Source organism: Malus sylvestris, chromosome 9 (genome assembly GCF_916048215.2).
Source record: "Malus sylvestris chromosome 9, drMalSylv7.2, whole genome shotgun sequence".
NCBI classification, from domain to species: domain Eukaryota; kingdom Viridiplantae; phylum Streptophyta; class Magnoliopsida; order Rosales; family Rosaceae; genus Malus; species Malus sylvestris.
The window spans coordinates 29,820,701-29,842,840 of record NC_062268.1 but is presented as its reverse complement, the minus strand read 5'-3'; the positions used below and the strand labels follow the sequence as shown (position 1 = coordinate 29,842,840).

Sequence of the window (22,140 nt, the reverse complement as noted above, 5' to 3'; positions counted from 1 at the left end):
AGCGAGGTACGTGAATTGGCTTGCGATTTTCTGTTACGGGTGAGTAATGTCATCTGTATATTGTCTTAGCAGTTTGTGAGATTTGTCATAGCATTTGGGGGCTTTTTTCATGGCAATACATTACCCCCTCGTTATGCTTGACGTATCTTTTTAATCGGCTGGTTCTGCTTGACATGTTTGCCTGAAAAATCCTCGGACTCGTGTCTAAAAGAAGTCATTCCTCTTTACACACGGCACATTTTGCGGACTTTATTGTTTGTTTGTACTTTGAATAAAATATTTTTATGTATGACACTTCATGAGTTGTAAAATCTCACAGAATCCTACTGCGTTCTGTTTGTTTTATTATTGAACAAAAACTTTATAGTGTTTAGAGTATAGAATTCTCCGGATTTTTTAACCGTTATATATATATATATATATATATATTTTGGTTCAATGCCAAAAGAACGGTTTCTTATACAATGGACTGAATCAGATCATCAAAAAGTCATAAGACACATACATCAACTGTTGCAAAGAGGTGACCTTCTTCATGAAGGCAGAATCATATCCGTTTGATAGTCTTCGGTAACGTTACGTTGGACATGGCCCCCCATCCGGCAGACGCGGCAATTTGCACAGTAAGCTTTTAGCATGATTTAAGGAATTGTTAAAGAAAGAGTTGAAGTTGACCTTTCATGGGTAAGGATTTTGTTAGTTTTGAATACGAATAGTAAATTGCCCTGTATTTGTCTATTTCTCTCTAAACTTAGGAGTTGTCAATGTTCCCATGAGCTTTAATTTTAGTTGATTATTCCTTGAAATTTTATAATTGGTCAATTTTTCATCTGAATTTTAATTTTAGCCGATTACCCTCTGAAGTTTTATAATAAATAAATTTCCCTTTGAACTTTAATTTAATAATTGTAAAAAGGTAATTTTATCCATAATGTGGGCAATATATTGTTTTTTCTTTTGTTTTGCTAGTTGACTCTGTACACTTTTTGTTTGAATTTAAGGTTAGAGGGGATTAATGTCACATTCCAGACTGGCTCTGCCGTAGCACGATATTATCCACTTTGGGCTCAACATTCCCTCACGGTTTTGTTTCTAGGAACTCACGAGCAACTTCCTAGTGGGTCACCTATCATGAGATTGTTCTCGCCCGAACTTGCTTAACTTCGGAGTTCCAATGGAACCCGAAACCAGTGAGTTCTCAAAAGGCCTCGTGCTATATGGAGATGGGCATGTATATATAAGGCATATCACCCCCTCTCCGTTGGTCGATGTCTGACTTGAGTTGATACAAGATGGCCGTCACGTGATGGTGACGTAGCCTAGTGCACAACAGAAGCGATAGTAACAAGAATATGTGAATAAATAAATAAAAACCAAACCTAAACTTATTTAAACTAGAGATAATATATATATATATATATATATATATATATAAGTTATATATAAGTGTGTGGAAGTGACCAAAAACCAAATACAAGTATTCAAAGCATAGGCAATCCAATAGTGCAATCAAACTGAACAAGTACTAATTATACAAACAGGGAGAAGATCCCTACATTTCTAGCTTCTAGTTAGCTTTTGAATCATCGAAATTGGTTGAGAATCGAGCTCGTAATAAGCTCTGAAAGTCGAGGGAAAAATTTGCATTATATGAGCACACATGTATTCATTTAGAGCTTATCATTGCTGCACCCCGGTGTTAGTGCTCCCACCCTGGGCCAAGGCATAGCCTTCATGTGTATGTTCACCTCTCGCACTGCACGCTTGCCTTGGATCCAAGTAGGTGCTAGCCTGTCTTATAGACTGCATTAGGCAATTCTGACTCATAGGTGACCCACGATTTATCGTTACCCATCACGTGATCGTAGCATTAGAGCATACATATTTACACCCAGCCTGTCATACAGGTCACACTAGGTGACTCCGACTCATGTGCTAGTATAGACTGATGAGCAATAGGTCCAGTAGTACATGTCACATTAGGTGACTCCGACTGGCATGTTAGTTAGACTAATTTCACACCTGGTTTATGCTTATTATTGCTCAGATATTGTGGCATGGCATGCTTCAATTTTCACTGCACTCATGCATTTGTTTTCGTACTTATGTAGTATTATTTTCTGGAAATTATACTGGTTTTACAGTGAGGGGTTATTAGTTTTCTAAAGCTTTGTTTTGCCCACTCACCCTTTTGTTTTTCGCCCCTCCAGGTTTTAGTAGCTGAACTTTCGTATCGACGAGGATTCTTGGCATATCCCAGTATATGTGGCTACCTATGATGGTATAATCCTTATTTTACCTTATTGTGCTTTACTTATGCTCTATAATCAAGTGTGAAATGAGTTTATTCCCCCTCACAGCGCACTTTTATATTTAAGCACTTTTAGGTTTAAATTTATTCACATTTTTCACATCACTACATTTTATGACTTTGTCACCTTCTAGGTGTCGGCCAACACAGCTTGATTCGGAGTCCTAATGGACATTCCTGGTCGGGGTGTGTCAATTAAAGTTTGGGAAAAAATTGGCTTATTCTAAAAGTTTAGAAGGTAATCCGCTAAAATTAAAATTAAGGGAAAAAATTGGGTAATTATAAAAGTTCAGTAGGGGAAATTGGTCAAGTATGAAATTTAAAGTGCGTAATGGACTAAAATCAAAGTTTAGGAAGAAAATTTATAGTTCCTTATATTTCGGATAGAAAATTGGCCATACCTCTAATATTATATACTTTCATGAGTAAACCGTTGATTTGCTCCCTGAACTATCACTTAACTTTCGATTTCTCCCTGAACTTTTTAATTGAAAAATTAAGGACTTAAACTAATTTTTTGGTTGATTTGCCCCTGCTATTAATTTTTCATTCATTCCCTCCAAATTTCCGTTAAATGGAAGCATGTGCACAACATGTGAGGGTAGTTCGTCGCTTCATTTTTTTTTTAAATAATTGAAAACTTTAGATTTCTAAAATGTAAACCTATGCAAATATGTGTAATTCTATAGTTTTTGTGTCTGAAAAGCTTGTGAAGTGATGCTTTGGTTCTCAAAAGAGAGTCATGTAGTGTGCACGTGATAAGAGTTAATGTTAATTTGAATAAAATCTATGAAAAAATAACGGTGGAGGGAAATCGGCAAAAAAGAAAAGAAAAGTTTAAGTTCTTAAATTTTTAATTAAAAGATTTAAAAGAGAAATCAAAAGTTAAGTAATAATTTAAAGAGTAAACTGACAGTGTACTTTACTTTCATAAATAACAAGTTCGGTATTGAGTTATCAAAATCACAACTTAGCATGAGCCCAATACTCATTTTCGTTCTAGAAACAAAAAATTACAAATCAAAAGTACTATGGGCCATTGCCTTGCCGACATCGCTTGGTTTGTCCTCGAGTCCTGGACCAATCAGTATAATCCTGCCCTGCCGACGTGCCAAGTCCTTGACCTATCAATACAATCCTGCCCTGCCGACGTACTAAAAACAAAATGATAAATACTTCGACACCCAAATCCCTGATGTGCTTGCAGTCGCTATCAAGCATGAGTGGTTTTATTTAAGAAGGACCTGGATTGTCTGTCTTCCCATTTCGATGCCCTTTCCGTGCCCTCCTATTTTGTGTGGTCACGGTTAAGTCACGTCAATATTTTATATTATTTTTTTATAAAAATAATAAAATAAAAAGAAATAATAATATAAAATGTTGACGTGGCTTAACCGTGACCACACAAACAGGAGAGTATGAGAAGGGCATCGAAATGGGAGGGCAGACAATCCAGGTCCATTTAAGAAACAGGATCCTCTCTTTTTATATTCGGATCCGGCTTCTCTATCCTCCAACTTTTCATACATTCATATTTCCTTTTATTTTGTGTGATAAGCTACAATAATATTTTATATTAATTTTTTTTATAAACATAATAAAATAAAAAATAATAGTAATATAAAATGTTGACGTGATTTAATCGTGACCGCATAAATAGGAGGGATAAGAGTATATGGGAAGTGGAAGGATAGAGAAGCCAAGTCCTTTATATTCTCATTCTCTTTTCTCTTATGTTTTTAATAAATTATTTTTTATCTTTTTTAAATTATTAAAATATTAACACAAAACGTTAATTTTATTTAACTGTAATTGTTTAAATAAAAAAAAAATAAAATTAGAAAGAGATAGAATCATACTCTTTTATTTAAACCAAAAAATTCTCTTTGTACACCCACTAATAAAAAGTATTTTTTGTATTCCCATTTTATCCTTATCCAACCATCCTTTCTACACCCGTTTTCAAAAGCTGCTGAAACCCGTACCCACCAGACATGACGGCACCACCTAGACGACCACCACGTGGCTCCCTCTCAATTTTTGCTTCGCCGCGTTGTCCTGCTAGAAAAAGTAACGTCGGACCCACGAAATTTCCCATCAGGCAGTCACTCCACAACTCCGTCCACTACGTTACACGTAATTAATACTTCATTAATGCATTTCCTCCTCAAAAAGCAACTAAAGCTAACCGCCATTCATATTCTTAGCCACCACCAGTGGCAACCGCACCGCGTCTCGTCTCATCTCCGGAGAACATGGACAAGCCTCTGCTCAACGGTGAAGGCAGCGGCGTCCCGCGACGCGGAGATCCACCCATCGCCTTCAAACGCCGCTCCGATGCCATCTCCTTCGGCACTCCTTACCAGAAAGCTGCCGCACTCGTCGATTTGGTCTTTCTCTCGCATTTCCCTAAATCCTCATCGTTCATCTTGCTGTTACTCTATAACAGCAGTTATGCATGTTGTTTGAAATTGTAATGATCTGCAGGCGGAAGATGGCGTTGGCTTACCCGAGCAGATACTGGATCAATCAAGCTTTCAGAGTGCCGCAAAGTTCTACTTCCTTTTCTTTCGATTCAGCTTCCTTTGGGCTCTCCTCTATTTCGCCCTCATCATACTCAATTTCCTCGAGGTTCGTCTCTGCAATGTTTTTTCAAAATTTTAATTTGGGTTTTTTTGGGCCCAATTTTATGATATGGTGCTTGGTGTTTGGTGAATTGTGTGCAGAAACCTCTGTGGTGCGCTAGGTATACTGGCGCTGTCTATACATGTAGGGACAGAGACTACTTCTATCTTGGCCAATTGCCGTACTTGAATACTCTGGAGGCTCTTATTTTTGAGGTATTTCTTTTAGTCTCATTTCTGTTTCACACTCAACATTCTGATCAAGTTCATCATATATGTTCGATGCAGTTTCGATACTTGTTTTAACGATTTCAATTAGTTGCTTCTAGTTTACTATTGTACTACTCTACTAACTTCTGAGATGAGCAATTTATATGTGGACGGCGGAGTTCTCCAAAATTTTATGTCATTGTGTCCGTAAGTCTGCAAAAACTTGCCCACCACTCACATTATGCTGTGCTTATGCACACATACACACACCTGCTTTTGTAAATAACGTGTTCAGTAAATTAGTCACTATGCTTGTGTGATGTGTAAATTAGACACATTACCCACCACTCTCCCAGACCCTGCGTAAAAACGGGAGCCTTGTGCACTGGGTACGACCTTTTTACCCTCACATAGTGTAAGTAAATTGTATCCGATAGAGATGCATGCATACACGCGTAGTGGTATTGCGTTTTTGTTGTTTACTAGAAAGATGTTGTCAGAATATTCGTGGGGTTCACTTGAGCTTATAAGATGCATTTTTGAGGTTTCATTTTTATGGCCTAATTTCTGTTAACATGCATTAGACAGCTACTTTCCATTTAATGTTTGGAATTTTAAATTTTACCCTTTCTGTGCAGGGCATAACACTCATTGTACTCGTAGTGCACATTTTCTTTCCAATTTCGTATGAAGGGTTCCATCTCTATTGGAAAAATCCTCTTACCCTATTCAAGGTAGGTGCTTGGTTTTGGCCTTATTATTGGCTGTAATATGAAAGGTTCCCTCCATTACCCGCCCTCCATAATATCAATAAATCATATTCATCTTGGTCTTCTAGCATTCTTTATGTGAATCAAAGTGCGGTGGATTTGTTGTTGCAGATGTAACTGTTATGCAGTCCTTATTGTATTAGCATCAACAATTTCAGCATCATTGTTTCTTGAGTATAATTCAGCATCATTGTTTCCTGAGTATTGTCTCAGCATCATTGGCCTTAGGCAGTCATGTGAAATTTTATTGCTTCTCCTGATGGCTACTTCATATCCATACAGAAATTTACTTGAAAATCAGAAGAGTATTTTCATTTTTATCACATACAATATCTTCGACACGCCTTTCATATTTAATATTCAAATTCTGTCTATAAGGAATAAAAATATAGTCTAGGATTCTGGATTTTGTACAGAACTACAGATAAAAATCAGTTATCTTCTAACTAAAAGATACTAAGCAAATAACCTTCCACCTAAAAATCCTTGAGAAGTTGATTTGGGGCTTTAGTTCCTTTCTGGTATATATATATATATATATTTAACAGTAGCAGTTTCATCCTTTCTAGATGTGTATATTATAATATGTGTTCTGTGCATTTGGACTTCCATAACTATTGATATCTTGAGCATTATAAACAGCTTAGAAAAAAAGCGTTTTTTGATTTAAAAATGAATAAAATCAATGTGGAAATTAATATTTGATTTGTCCACCGACCATGAATGCCAAATGCTGTTCTTGTTTTCTTTCTAGGAATGATTTTTTCTTTCAATTTTGTATTTTTTTTTTCAGGTCACGTGCCTACTGCTTTTGGTTGCTGATATGCTGGTTTATGCTCTCTATTTGTCTTCAGTGGCCTTTGATTCCCTTCCTTTCAGGATTGCACCATACATCAGAGTTATCTTTTTCATCTTGAATTTCAGGTATTGTGTGTAAAACCCAATTCACGTGACACTTGACCGCTTGGACTTTCTTTTGTGACATTTACCACCTAACTAAACTTTTGTTACAAGATACACCTATCGTGAAGACCATTAGGCTCTCTGTTTAAAAATTATCACATGTGAATCATGTGACAAACTGCCACCTGAACTTCTTATATGTGCCATATTGCCACTTGAAACTATTCTTTTGCTTCCAAATTACCCTTTCAATCTTATTCAAGCTTTTGGGGAAAAAAAAAATTTAAAAACCCATTTTACATATTTTCTTAGTTTTGATAAAAAAAAAATATCTCGGGGGTTTGACATTGTATGGCCTTTCAAAATTATTTTTTGATGGCCCATAAGATGCTATTCCAAATGCCTGATATTATTTTGAACAAAACTAAAATAAAATAAATTATAAAATGATTGCTTGAATACAGTTGGGGGATAATTTGTAAGGTTCCTGGTGATAATATGGCCAAAACAAAAAAATCAGGATGCAATATTGCACACAAAAATTAATTTAAGTGGCAATCCGTCACAAAATGGTGGTGATGTGACTCGCACGTGACCTTTTGTTTTTAAACGGAAATCCTAACAGTCTTGACGGTAGGCAGTATTTTGTCATAAAAGTTTAGTTCAGGTGGTCAAGTGTCACAGGGTTAAAGTTCCTGTGGTATTGCTAACATTTTTCCTTTTTTTTATGCACATGAATTTTCATATCTAGAGATTTTAAGGGCCACATAAGATGCAAATGACATTTATTTATGTATTTTATTATGTCCTTTTTCTTAAATGTTTTATATGTGATCCTCATATGGACTCTTGTCCTGCTCACAAAGAGTCAAAACACAGATGCTGAGGAGTGCTGCTTGTACAGTGTCATGCATCTTCTGATTCTGTTCACATGGGAAACTACATCCATTTCCTTCAATTTTTACCCTTCCGTATAATATAGAACTGGAGACAAATTTTCTAGTTTTTTAATTAAGGTTTACAGGCATAAATGCCTACATAGTGACAATTGGTTCTTTTAAATCATTGATGATGCCATATGGGTAATAGTTGTTGAAGCAAAACTCATAATGTTAATTATTTTTTTATGCATGTATTGTGTTGTTCTTTTCCCTGCAATAACTCAAGCTTGCTTGGTTCCATTTAAGGGAATTGCGGTCGTGCATGCTCATCGTGGCTGGAATGCTTGGCACATACATAAACATCGTGGTTTGTTAACTATCTATTTTTGCGCTCTTATTTCTTTTGTTAGCTTCTGATTGTCTTACCTTATAGCTTTATTTATTTTATTCTTCTCTTTTTTGAATCTTATTGTGATTGATTATGGGAAGAGAGTCAGATTTGGGGAAGGTATTTGGTTGGTTAAGTCCTCTTTCCAACATTTATTTCCTACCTTGTATCGATCTTCTTTGAATTGAATGTGTCTATCCCTTCAGTGGCAGTTCTCTGCACTTGTAGTTATTTCGTGGAACTTACAAATTCCTATAAACCTCAAAGCTAGGGAGCTCAAAGTAATTGCAGACTTGTCCTTTCTTATAAGTAATGTCTCCTTGGGCTCATGTCTAGTTGACCAAGGACCATGGTCCAGTCAGCTTGTCCTTTCAATTGGTTACAGAACAACTGGACCCTCCTCTGACCGATTTAAGATAATCTGGATGGCCGGTGTGCCAGATTAGGAGCAAATTCTCTTGGCTGGTTGATTTGGAAACCTCTAAATACCTGTGACATGTTCTAGAGAAGATCCTTTGCGTGATTATCTCCACATTGGTGTGTGGTGTAAACTGGATGAGGAGAATGCAGACCATATTTTTCTGCACTACATGTTCATTAGTCAGATTTGTCTCCGATTGCTGCAGGTGTTCTGTTTGGTCTGAGTTTTATCTAGAAACTGCTGTGTTGGCAGGGGTTTTCATGGGTGAAGGCCTGAAGGGGTTAAGGGTTTAGGAATGGCATGGGACAAGAATATCTTTTAGAAAAGGAGGATGGTTTGGAGGTCAAATTGGGATAGAATTTATATTTTTTGTTTCGTTCCCATTGTGAAATCTTTCTTGATTGGGGAGGAGTGTTGGGGTTAGTGTATTTTGTGGAAACTGTTGCTTCAAATGTTTTGTTTACTGCTTCTGGTTTTTGATTTGCTGAAAGATTTTGTTCATATATTCTAGTTTTTGTTGGTTAACGTTATATTTTTGTTCAGCTTTTTTTTTTTTTTTTAATTTTTTATATTCAATTCTTCTGTTCTTTTATCAAAAAAGAAAAAGTCCATTTGTAAGGCTTCTGTGATGGCACACTTCCAATTTGTTCAGTTTCATTGAATAAAAACATTTAAACTTTTCCTGTTTTCATTGTTAAGTTTTTTTTTTTTTCCATTGCAGGCTCTAGGGCTCTTATTTCTTCTGTTTGCCAGTTGGTTGGCCTATGTCATGTTTGAAGATACCCTGCAGGGGAAAATAGTATTTACTTCATATGGTGTCACATTGTATCAGATGTTTATTTTATTCACCACATCAAACAATCCAGATGTCTGGATACCTGCCTACAAGTAAGTTTGACCATGAAGATGAATTAGAGCGCTCTTTTTTTTGTTTTTTTTTTCCTTTCGGTTTTTAATTTCATCTAGTAAAGTCTCGTTCCTTTTTTTGTACTGTTGAACTGAATATTTTTACAGACTTTTCACATTTTCCCCATAATTTGGGAATTCCAGTGGGGATTTTAATTTGAGTTTATTTGACTGGTATGTCACTCTTTGGGGATAGAGAGAAATATACTGGCAAGAAATATTCAAAGAATCCTTATGCAGGGGAACCAATGAGCAGAATAACAAAGGAGTAAAAATTAAAATGAGAAATTATAAAAAACATGTCAATCAAGGAATGCACCATAGATTGGCTGAAGAAATGTTAAGAGTTTTATTGTTTTTGGCATGGAATTTTCATATTAGGATTTCTACAAGTTTAACATTTGAATTTTGCTTTCCTTTTGTTTTAGCTTGCGAACATTGTTCGTCCTCTTAAAGTTGGCATTAGAACAATTCTAGCTTTTTAAAGTTTCATATTACATGATTTGAGCTTTTATTCTTCACATGTGATCATTCGTTCTATTATTTAATGAAATTCCATTTTCTTCTTATTCAGGGCTTCACGTTGGTTTTCCTTGTTTTTCGTTATCTATGTGCTGTTGGGAGTTTACTTTGTCACGAACTTGATTCTTGCTGTTGTGTATGATAGCTTCAAAAATCAGGTGTATTTCATGTATTTACTGTCTGCTCTTAACGATCACATGGGATGACTTTTGTATTTAGTTATATCTAGTATCCACTCGTTTAGCCACTGCTTGAGTTTACTACACTTAAAAGTTTTGATGTGATTATTTTTTTGTAATTTTCAAGAAGAATATGAATGTAAAGTGCTTATTTGTAATTTTTTTGTAGCTTGTGAAACAAGTTTCTGGGATGGACAAGACAAGGAAAACTATACTAAAGAAAGCCTTCAATTTATTAGACAAGGATGTAAGTAATTGTTTCCCCTCATTGATTAGATCTTACAGAAAAATAAGAGATAGGAGTAAGTTTGCACATTTATTCTTCTCTTTCTCATCTGTATACTATTACTTAGTGACCGCTCAGCTGTTGATCTTTCAACATTCCAGAAATTGTTCTTTTGATTTTCTTTGAGTTGATGATTCTTTTTTCTTTCCTCTTATTTCTCTTCCCCCCCCCCTCCCCCCACAAAAAAAAAAGAAAAAAAAAAGAGTTTTAGATCTGTTGAGCTTAAGGTTGTATTTCCGCTTTAGTTGTTTCTCCTGTGTACTTGTAGGGCTCCTGCATGTGGGTTTTTGAAATTATTCATGAGCTAGAATGATAAATGATTCCCGATAATATGGGATTATGAATGGGATTGAAAAGATGATCCCTATTCGTGAATGCTAATGAAAGTTTAATAATTGGTGATGATCCTTATTATCTTTCCTTTAACTCTGTTAAGTGCCATCCTTGTTATCGGTTTTGTCTCTCTCTTTTTCGCCCCTCAGAAAACAGTGTTTATTTCATTTATGACAACTTAGTTGACTTTTAGTCTTTTACTTTGAATTGAAGGTAAAATATAATCATCACAATTACAGTACACTTAAATGGAAGTTTTTTCTGTGTTTGAGTGTGGTTGTTGTTATGTTTGAGTTTGACATAACTTCTATTTTTATGTTTTCCATGTGATAAGTGGTCTAAGTCTTCCATAAATTTGTCCTTGACAGAATGTAGGATATCTCAATAAGGATCAGTGTATTCAACTATTTGAGGAACTAAATAATTACAGGTATTTGCGGTCCAATCTCATCTATATACTGTCAATGTTCCATGTATAATCTTGAGGTCATTTTGGTCGAATGTGAAAGCGGATGCTTAAAGTAGAACATGTACATTGAGAAGTAGTTTAGTGAAAATATTACTTTGATCCCTCATTTAGTGTCTAGGATTGGCTTCAATTGGATAACTCCTAGATTCCATGAAGTTGAACGAAGAAATGATGTCAACTGGCATAGTTTGTCCAACTAAAAAGTAGAATATGCATTTGTCATGAAGAAAAATTAGCCCACCCAGTCCTACCATTTCTGTGGGGATTTGAAGGGACAAGTTTTCTTGATGACAGTCCATCTTCTATCTTCAACTTGGACAACATATGCAAGTTAACATCCATTTATTCATTCAACATTCATTGAATCTAGGGAGCTATCCGATTCAAGCCAATCATAGACACCAAACGAGGCTTGAAGGTTATTTCTGACCTGGGGATCTGTCATTGAGTTTTAACATGCATTTGCACTTTTTTAATTCCTTTAAATTATCTGCTCGCCATATTTTGAGCTGCTCTACAAAATCTGTGTCGGATCAGTTTTAGTTGTGGGCTTACCCAGGTCCGTTACACAACAATTTCTAAACAGTCGCAATAGTTTGGTCCTGTGCCTCTTTTGTGTTTGCTTCAGATACCGACTAATTTCTTATTGCACTGTCAGTGTTTCATTCTCTTGCAAATGTTTCCATGAGTGAATCGTATCGTGTGTGTGCGTGTGTGTGTTTTTTTTTAATATTTTGTGATATAAATCTTGCAGATGTTGAACTATGCCTTTGTTTAAATTTTTTTAGGACTTTGCCAAACATAACAAGAGAAGAATTTGAGCTGATATTTGAAGAGCTGGATGACAGTGGAGACTTCAAGGTAGATTGAATTGCTTGTAAGCCTTTATTATACTATTTTTTTTAGTATCTTTTATGCAGGATAAATTTGAGTTTTTGATATAAGTGGGTTTAAAATAGCTTTGATGGCCTCTTTCTGATTTGTTATTATTATTTTTCATTGGTACTGCCGTTCTTTGATACAAGCTTATGTTGGCATCTTGTATGTCTTGCAACTCCATTATTTGCTAAGTTTCATGTGGTCATTATCATTTGTGGACTCTACATCCCTGATTTATTTGTTGGACATTTATTTGTTTCACTGGTAGATAAACTTAGAAGAGTTCTTTGATCTTTGCAATGCCATTGCCCTAAGATTCCAGAAGGAGGATTCTGTAAGTTGAATTTCTTTGGACCAAAGCACAAGAAAATTGCTTGTTATTATTTAATATAATATGGTGATGTGCTCTTATACTGCACTTTTGATGATTTAAATTTTTGGTGCAGCCCTCTTTGCTTGAAAAGTTCCCTTCAATCTACCATTCATTGTTCTCTGAAAAGTTGAAGGCCTTCGTTCGGAGTCCCAAATTTGGATACATAATATCCTTCATGCTCATAGTCAATCTGGCTGCTGTTATTGTCGAAACAACGGTATGGCTTGAAATCCAACATAACTTGCATTAATGCTCTACAGGAATCATAGTATACATGTGTACTATAATAAATTTAAATTGTCAAGTTATAATAGACTATAGGTTATAATCGTGTCAACACGATACAATTATCTTACGTTCATGTCAATGTTACATGATTACTAAGCGTACCAATTCGTCTTGTATTCAAGTTAGGTGGTTTACCCAATACACAGACTGTTTATTAAAGTCTTGAACTGGTTTAACGGAACACGGTAATACTCATTACTAGTCTGCTAATTACTTGTGTTGGAGTTGTGTTATTCTGTCATAAAAACTGGCCACACCTTGAGAACCACTTTTCTTTAGGGGCTCAAGGCCCCATCTCAAGGGGCTCAAGGCCTCCATCTCAAGGGGCATTGTGATGGCCGATGTTTATGTGTATCTTGCACTCATATGTTGAGTCCCACATCCGCTATGTACTTGGGTATATAAGAAGGAAGAAGCTCATTAAAGATTTGTGCTTTGGGCAATACTCTTGGTCGGCATTTGGACGCCCCATCTCAGGGGATGTTGGAACCCCTATCTCCCCCAACCTAATTGTGGCTGGAGAACCTTTTTTTAATGTTCAACTTTTTTATTTGTTCCTTCAATTTTATTTTTTGTCATTTGGTTTTCAGTTTTTCCTTTTAAATAATGTTCGTAGTATACCATGTCTTCGTCAGATTTCCCTTCGGATTATTGGTTCTGATAATGATTGGAGTATCATCAATATTCTATACACCATGTAAGAAGGACTTGACTATTTTTTATTTACAGCAACTTTGCGCTGACTGACCTACATGGAAAGATAATGAACAGTTCTGGTGTTAAGCTCGAGAGAAACATTGATGCTTGTGTAGTTGCTCTCTGGTATTGAAAAGGATATTGAGAGAACCCAAATGACATGCCTGCATTTGTTCCTTGTGTGTTGATAATTCAGATATATGCTTGTCAATACAAGAAAACTATCTCATTTACGTTTGTGTGTGATCTGCACCATGCTTCATTATCTACAAAGGGTTCAATAGGAATGTTAAGCCACATTATCAATTGATGTGATTACTTTTAAGTCGATTATTATGATCCATGCTAATTTGAATTTGGTGTGTTCAGCTTGATATAGAAAACAGTACTGCTCAAGAGGTGTGGCAAGTGGCAGAGTTTGTTTTTGGTAAGGGCTTGCTACAACATTCTCTTATCGTACTGTCTTTATTGGAATGGTAGTTGAATAATGATCTGTATGGCTGCCACACAAAATCTACTTTTGGTTTGGAAGATGTTTATAGCCAGCTAAATTCTAGGATGTTCTAGAACTTGTGGCTGGAGGTCATTTACATCTAAAGTTAAGCAAATTCATATTTTCAACCAATAAAGTACTTCAATTTCCAGTTTCTGGTTGCAAATCTACAGAATGTGTAAATTATCTTGTGATTGTTGACGATCAGGTGCATTTTCTTTTGGTTCTCTCAGCCAATGGGTGAAGTCAGTTATTGAGAGCTATATTTATGAGGGCCTTAGCTTTAACTTGTTCAAATGGTTTGCTTTGTGCCTCACAGGGTGGGTATATGTACTGGAAATGGCTCTGAAAGTCTATTCTTTTGGATTTGAGAACTATTGGAGGGATGGTCAAAATCGCTTTGATTTTCTGGTGACATGGATAATAGGTAACCAGTACAGACAGTCACATCCCTGTTTCTTCTGTATTGTACTTCATTTTTTTCTTAAACTCGTGAAACATTCGTATTTTTTTTTTGTCCACTTAATTCAAAATTTCAATGATGGATGAAGTTACTCAATTGTAAACCACAATAGTCCTTTGCACGTGTGCCCTCCTGGTAATTCTTGTATGTGGCCGTTGCCTGAAATTTTTTAACCATTTCAGTAAAAACAAATATTAAAAAAATTGAAGAAAAGAAGGTTATTGTTACTCAATATTTGACCCAATGAGGCTTTTGGAAGCAGACGATCATGAGAAGCAGTCAAGTGTCTCACTTGTTACAACTGCATGCCCATGGGCATATAGCTTGCCAAGCAGGCCTTCTCTGACACCACAATCTCTGTACAGATATACACACATTCACTTTCAATGGTTTCATCAACTTGCTTTTGTGTAACTTGATAATTTAAACTACTACCTGAATCGTCATATCCTCCGTTTTATATTTGGGAATAAAGGACTGGTCAGCCTAAGTTCACAATCTTCTGATCTGATATTAAACTTTTGTTCTTATCATCAAATATGTTTTTGACGAAAATGTTCATTATTCTGTTTTCTAATGATATTGTTCTTTAAAATAATTCCAATCACATAAAGCTCTTCTAAGCAATGGTCAATATACAGTTTGACTCTGTTTCCTTGCAATTATTTTGCATATACCTCACTGCTGTTATGATTTGTGCGATTTACTTAATTCTAGGATTGATTAGTTGATTGACTGTAATAGATCACTTACGCATTAATGATCACTTTAGGCTATGTTTGTGCTATTTCTAGTTGGAATTGAATTTGGATTTGATGTGCATCTTTCTTAGCATTATCAGATACAGTATTTCAGTAACGAATGATACTTTTGCAGTTATTGGGGAAACTATAACTTTTGTGGCTCCTGAAGGACAAACTTTTCTTTCAAATGGAGAATGGTAAGGGATGAAATTCTTATACTCTGTGCTGTTAGCTTTCTTATATTTCTACTGTGGACTGGTCCTAATGTTTTTCAATGAATGCCTTCTACTTTAGACCTCTCCAAGTATACATTTGTCATCAACATTATTGTACATTCTACATTGGTTTTGCTTATGATATACTTGGTTTCTTCTCCATGAAAAGCAAGGCATTAATGTAAGATGTATTTGTAGTTTATGAGCATTTGAGATTCGTATTTGGTTCGAAAGATATCCAATCATCTTATGTAAACACTTTGTAAGAATATATGGTAATTGAATTTCTCGTTTTCTTGTTAACAGGATTCGCTACCTTATAATTGCAAGAATGTTAAGATTGATTAGGCTCCTGATGTATGTCCAGCGCTACCGGGCATTTGTTGCTACCTTTTTAACTCTCATACCGAGTTTGATGCCGTACCTTGGAACCATATTTTGTGTCATGTGTATCTATTGTACACTCGGTGTACAGGTAATACTCTAAACTTGAGTTTGAAATTTTTTTTTTTTGATGAAAAATACCTTCATTAAAAGAAAAAGGTGAACAAAAACAGAACTTAATCTAAGGCACCAAAACTTATTGAATAAACTCACTGACTACCACAACATTAATCTAAGGCTCTCCAGACTTCCAGTTAGACCATTGTTTTTATAGTTGTACAAAAACTAAAAAGTATAACTGTATAAGTAATTTTTCTTTTTACTTGTATAATATGTGTACAACGAACAAATATGCTTCATATGGGCGCAATTCCAAATAGGCCCTCATGGTGTCTTGTGCTGTGTGGAATTGTCCAAAACAAAGAGAACAAAATTTAGGCCAAAATATGTAAAACAAGGATCCGACAAAAAGCACAAAAGGATTAACGTGCTTTGGCTTGTAGGCCTACGTCCACAGGCAGCAACAGCTAGCAAATTCAACTAAAATCAAAGGGAGAGTACAAAAATCCAAACCCAAAAGAGCAACGAACAGACTCTGGAAAAAAAAGAAGAGAAACCTATGTGCTTATTATGTAATACTCTTGAGGATTAATTTGTTAGGTATGCACTAAAAAATTAGATGGAGGGACTTGAAAATGACTAGATGCATTTCTTTTGAGAGAACTTTCAACAGACACCTTTCAAGGTGTCCTATTGAATGTTCTTTGTTTAATATTGTTGTAGTGCAATTCTAGTGTTTCAGTACTAGCTTTGTAGTGTTTGAGTAGTTCACTTGTAGTCTAACGTTCCTCATCCAAGCATAGATTTAAGGAATTGGAATCCTTAGAGGACAAAAAGAAAGAGTCTTGATTAGCAAATAAAAACCTGACTCTGCCAATGGGACCAAAATAAGGCCAAGTAACTGGCTTAAAAGGTGAGCCACATGATAATATCTTGCTCTTGATAATATCTTGCTCTTCATTAGCATTTATGTCCTATGGTGGGTCTTAGGAGAAGTGTTAATGACTTTACTGTACACACACACACACACACACACACAAATATTTAGGACCCCTTAGGGATTCCTCTGGAGTATTTCATTGTTCGGGGCACCTTGCAATGAGGTTCAATAATCCATGCAGTCTAGTATTTAGATCCCCATCAAGAATCATCCTTGAAAATGTTCATTGAAATAAAAAAAAAAAATCAAGAATCAACCCTTAAAAACTTCACCTGAATAAAAAATCATTTGACCATTTGATTGTCATCATTAGCCTTTTTTTCTTTTAAAAGGAACATTGTGTTCGTCCATTTCTTATGTTATTGTTTGATGACTAGTACACACGCACACAGGTTTAATTATCAAAATTCCCCCTAAACCATCACGAAAGTATCACTTGACCCCATGCTTATTTGAGGGACACCTTTCTGAGGCAGAGAGTGGTAAATGAATGCATCAGAAGTTATATGGCGTGACATCTTCCGAGCCCATTGTGATATGCTTACATTTCTGAAACTATATCAAACTTTCAACCATTATGCTAATAGTATATCTGTCTCTAAGGACTTCTTTCCTTCTTAATTTGTAGGTATTTGGTGGAATTGTTAATGATGGAAATGCCTTGCTGGAAGGATCTGAGCTTTATGAGAATGAGTATCCTTTGCTTTGATGGAACTGTTGACACTAAACCTGCGATATTTAGTAGAATATTGAACAGGATGGCTCTTATCTTCTTTAGCTTCATTCCCTTAAGTAGAATATTGATAAAAGCTGGCATAATTTACTGTTAACTGTCGGGAAAATTCCTTGTTAAATTTGTTGACTTTCTTGACAAAATCAGCTATTTACTTTTCAACTTCAATGACTACCCAAATGGGATGGTAACACTTTTCAATTTGCTAGTCATGGGAAACTGGCATTTGTGGATGGAGGTATGTAAATGTCCCAGCTTTCTCTTTTCTATTAAGTAATATTGCATATATACCCCCCCTACACACGCACGACCCTTCTCCCCACACTCTGGTTAGGGCAAAGGGAAAGGCCCCTTAATAACTTGGTACTTAGGACCGACCTGAATACATAGATGGAAAATCTCGGGAATTTGTCATAGAAAAATAATACATGTGAACCAAATCCAAATAGTCTTTTCTATATAACCCATAGTGGATTGGACTGGTTATGTTAAATACCTTGACTTAAGACTTTAAATCTGTTGGTGACAGATCAAGAGCAAATAATCTCTTGTTGCTGATGATGCAAATAATCCCTTGTTTTGCATATCTTTTGAGGATGCTTTTCTATATAATTTGTCGTGCTTATTCATCCATTTAGATTTCACTGTGTTTTTTTTTTTTTCTTTTTTGCTTTTCGCTTCTTGAGGTTTTTGACTTTTGCATAATTCTTGCATACATTTGTTATTGTACATTCATGTTCTGTAAGGAATCAATTGGAGCACTTTTAAGCAATACTAACCACTTTTCAAAGTAGATGTTGTTGATGGAGCTCATTTGTTGACCATATGGTTTAGGAGCGTCTTGAAAATTAAATCAGTTTTTATTATCTTTTTACCGAAGTATAGATGAAATACTTGCTATTATGACCCTAATCATATGTTTTACTATTTCAGGGTTATCAGGAAATAACAGGAACTTGGTGGAGCATTGTATATTTTGTCAGCTTTTATCTTGTAACTGTCGTACTGCTATTGAACTTGGTGAGTTACCAAAAATGCCACTAAAATGTTTCATCTGTTTTCCGTTTCATGTATTGTAGACGCACAATACTCTATTACATGCACACATGCAAATATCTCCTTGTATGCATATGGAATTATGGATGCAGGTATACATGCAATCATACATAAATCAATATGAATGTAGGCCTCAAATTTCGCATTGTGCACTAACCCTATTGTGAATAACTTTTTAACATCTTACATTAGAAAATTGCAACTATAGATTTACAAACTGCTCCAGTTGCATTTCTTATTTGAAGAGCACAACTATCATAGTCAGTTATTTTCTACAATGATTAGGGGAACAGGTTGCTATCACCTGAGTCAACCCAACATTTAACTGAGCAGGGCTTTTAGACCAGCCAATACCCTAGCACTTGGCAAAGTAGAGGACTGTAAATTGAAGCTCATATAAGGCCATCATAAAAGAAAATGGTTTGTGATAAACTCAAACGATGCATAAAGTCCTATATAACATAAACCCAATCAGCAAGCAAAAGGAAATTTCAAGTTCATTTTCAGTTTGTTTCTTTTGTAGATTATAACTAAAGGATTTCAAACAGGTGCACATCCAACAGCATTATGTTTTTGACAGTACTAGTTTTTCCCACTACATTCATTTTCGTTATATAATAACTTTCTATATATAATATTGTTGGAGTGGTATGTTTTTTATTTAATTATGAATAGATTAGCAAATGTTCTTAGTAAAGAAATATGAGATCTTACATCATCTATGTGCCAAATCAATCATCGGAAATGATGTGATCTTGGCGTTTATACAAAACTTTAATTGGACAATTGAATGAAGTGGTCTCAAACACTGGCTTCCCTGTGCTTAGCATGGGTCTTTTGTATATCGTTATGCACATCTCTCAGTTTCCCTAAAGAAATTACAGAATTTAAACTGGTATGTTTGTGTTTCGTGTTTTTGTTTCCATGTAATTTCAGGTCATGGCTTTTGTCCTGGAGGCGTTCTTTGCTGAAATGGATCTTGAGTTATCAGAAAAATTTGAGGAGGTCAGTATCTTCTGGGAAAATTTATTCTCCAAGTTGAAAGAAAAATTTCAACTTTGGCACCAATTCATGAAAAAATTTCACGCTTTTTATGGGAATTCAAATTAACAGGGAAGAGAGTGGTATCTTTTTCTTCATGTAACTCTGAAATTTGAAAATCAATTTTTTTTAGCATACAAAAGCAGGATTAAGGGTACTTTGAAAATGTTATGGGGGTTGGTGTTATTATTCATATGATTCCGGCTGCCCTTAATTCCTGCTGTGGGGACTCCTTGTGCACACATATCAAATGTACATTTTCAAATAAAAACCAATTAATACCACCACTATGTTGTTTAAAATGTTGATGTTTCCCAATATTGTTCATGCATGAAATGGATGATTTGACAGCTGGTTAATTTATTTTGATGCACTCTATTAAGTACCAGCAAAAGTAGTGTTTTTTACACGATTTGGTTTTTGTACAGAGTTTTCCATTAATGTATTTGGAGCATTAAAATATTTTATCTCATGCCAACCCTGAAAATTATAGTTATCATGCATCATGTAAAATAGGCATCTGACCACTAACAATTCAGTGTTACCGAATGATTAAGTTTTATCCTGTTTTATTAATTTAGGGGGAAGGAGCAAAAGATCGACGTCGATCTTTGGGGTAAGTATTTCTAAAAATTTGTGGATGCGTCAAGTTGGTACCCTATGTTTAAAGTGTTTAGATAGCCTAAACTCATATCTTGGGTTTTGTGCAGCTCCAAAACTCAGAGCCAGAGAATTGATGTTCTTCTTCACCATATGCTGAGTTCAGAGCTAACTCAGACACAACCCTCCAATACAGCATAGAGATTCCTTCCTTTTCATCAAGGTAAAAAAAAACTATTATTACTATATTATAATTGTTATTATTTTTGTTATTTGCTCTTACCTTAGTTAACTGCAAATATTTAATTCCTTCAAAATTTCGTTTAAGCATCTGACTTTTAAATATGAATGCACAATATCCGGATAAATAATTATATTTTGCGCTTCTATTCATACTCCACCAAAACTTTTCTGAATGTCAAGTTTGTTCCCCTTTTTCTTTGAGTTACTGTCAAATTTATTGGTTCATAAAACAATTGAGTACTAATAACAAAGGTTATAGAAAAAGAAAAAACATTTTCACTTGCTCTTCTTTATACACCTCACCAATACCTAAACCCTATCGGCACACATTTTCTTCACCCTAAAACACTCAAGTAAACCCTACGCCACCTTAAAACTCACATAGCTCATTCATTGATGTGATGGGTGCTAGTAAACCCTAAGCTACAACCCATAATTCACACTGCTGCAAGGAAGTTGTTTTTAGTGAATGGATGCTCAAGTTGTTACCTATAGGTCTTCAGATGAGACTCTACCCACTGTAACCACTGGTTCTGGTTCAGTCGCTCCTGGTGTTCTAGGCAGTGTACCCATTGGTTCTTGTCATCTTTGCCATGCATCCAGCCATTATGCTACCACCTGTCCTTTGCTTTCTCGACTGGGCGTCCCCTGGTAACTAACTCAATGCAGAATGCCTTGTTGGTTTTCTGATTGTGGCTGAGCTTCCTTCTCACGTCGTTCAACCAAGTCTTCATCTTCCCTCAAGGACTCTTCTTCTCCTGTTCTTCAATAGTCTTCTCCCTTTCTCGCCTTTATGGAAAACTCCATCCTATTCAGTGATGGGAGTCATTGTTGTGAGTTGTGATTGTCATCCGTATTTGGTGCCCATCTAACGAACAACCCTTTTCACTTTTCATAGACTTTTGAGTTTTGAAAGGACTTGTTACAACCCATGACCTCTGCTAAGGTAATTTCCTTGGTCGAGTTGTGTTAGATTTTTTATGATGCATGTGTCTCGGCACTTTTTGGACATTGTGTCTAGCAGGCACGCCGTCTTTAGTAAAAATTAACGTTAAATGACCAGTATGTGACTTTTAGGGAAGGAAAATTTGAGGGAATGTGGCATATGATGGTAGGGGTAATTTACCATTTACATTTATGTGCTTCTTGGCAGATTGTCTTTGTGGAGCTAGAAAACGGTGCAAGGTAATATCAACAAGAGGCGAGCTGCCTTTGTGTTCAGATTCTCCAGCTGTGCTTAAATTCAAATCATTTTGGAAGTGAGACATTGATGGATTCGATTCCATAGTTGCTCATGTACTATATTTTGGCCGTAGAGGTTCGATCAATCAGTGATTTTACCATGTATCTGTTTCTGGTAAATAATTTTGTTCTTTCATTACAGTTTTTGCTACTGATGATACGCTCGTTTTCATCGTATTTGTATTGTTAGTTGATTGTACAAACAAAACCACAATGGCATCTCCTGTATGTACATACGTAATACTTTTTAGGGAAATAACCAGAAATAGGACATTTTCTTAATCTTGAGACAAAAATAGAACAAACCGACCATGCACAAGTCATGCACACTATGCACAAAACCGAAAACTAAAATACTCATAAAAAATCATCAGCCCATTGCATTGGAAGAGAGGAATGTCGAGAGAGCTCCGGGTTCCTAGGTTGAGCTCATATCTCTAAGCTCCGATTTCGGAGAAAGGGAAGTCCAAAGAGAGGTGAGAAGAGTG

The 22,140-nt window shown here is 35.6% G+C and overlaps 1 protein-coding gene across 3 annotated transcripts; it reads left to right on the top strand.

Moving 5' to 3' along the window:
* Positions 1-4,312: 4,312 nt before the first annotated feature.
* LOC126582051 (two pore calcium channel protein 1-like) lies at positions 4,313-21,934 on the top strand. 3 transcript variants are annotated; one of them, XM_050246020.1, is made up of 24 exons: positions 4,322-4,701; positions 4,799-4,942; positions 5,038-5,151; positions 5,784-5,879; positions 6,709-6,839; positions 8,006-8,066; positions 9,230-9,396; positions 9,989-10,094; positions 10,285-10,362; positions 11,103-11,164; positions 11,992-12,064; positions 12,351-12,416; positions 12,529-12,672; positions 13,809-13,866; positions 14,252-14,359; positions 15,272-15,335; positions 15,660-15,828; positions 17,366-17,430; positions 17,618-17,708; positions 18,404-18,490; positions 19,463-19,531; positions 20,149-20,183; positions 20,278-20,390; positions 21,564-21,934. In XM_050246020.1, exons 1-23 carry the CDS (start codon positions 4,567-4,569, stop codon positions 20,366-20,368), a joined length of 2,214 nt encoding a protein of 737 aa, XP_050101977.1. In that variant the 5' UTR covers positions 4,322-4,566; the 3' UTR covers positions 20,369-20,390; positions 21,564-21,934. The 3 variants fall into 3 exon arrangements, with proteins under 3 accessions (XP_050101979.1, XP_050101978.1, XP_050101977.1); XM_050246021.1 differs by lacking the exons at positions 9,230-9,396; positions 9,989-10,094 and having other exon boundaries at positions 4,320-4,701; XM_050246022.1 differs by lacking the exons at positions 17,366-17,430; positions 17,618-17,708; positions 18,404-18,490; ... (2 more) ...; positions 20,278-20,390; positions 21,564-21,934 and adding an exon at positions 17,130-17,294 and having other exon boundaries at positions 4,313-4,701.
* Positions 21,935-22,140: the final 206 nt, after the last annotated feature.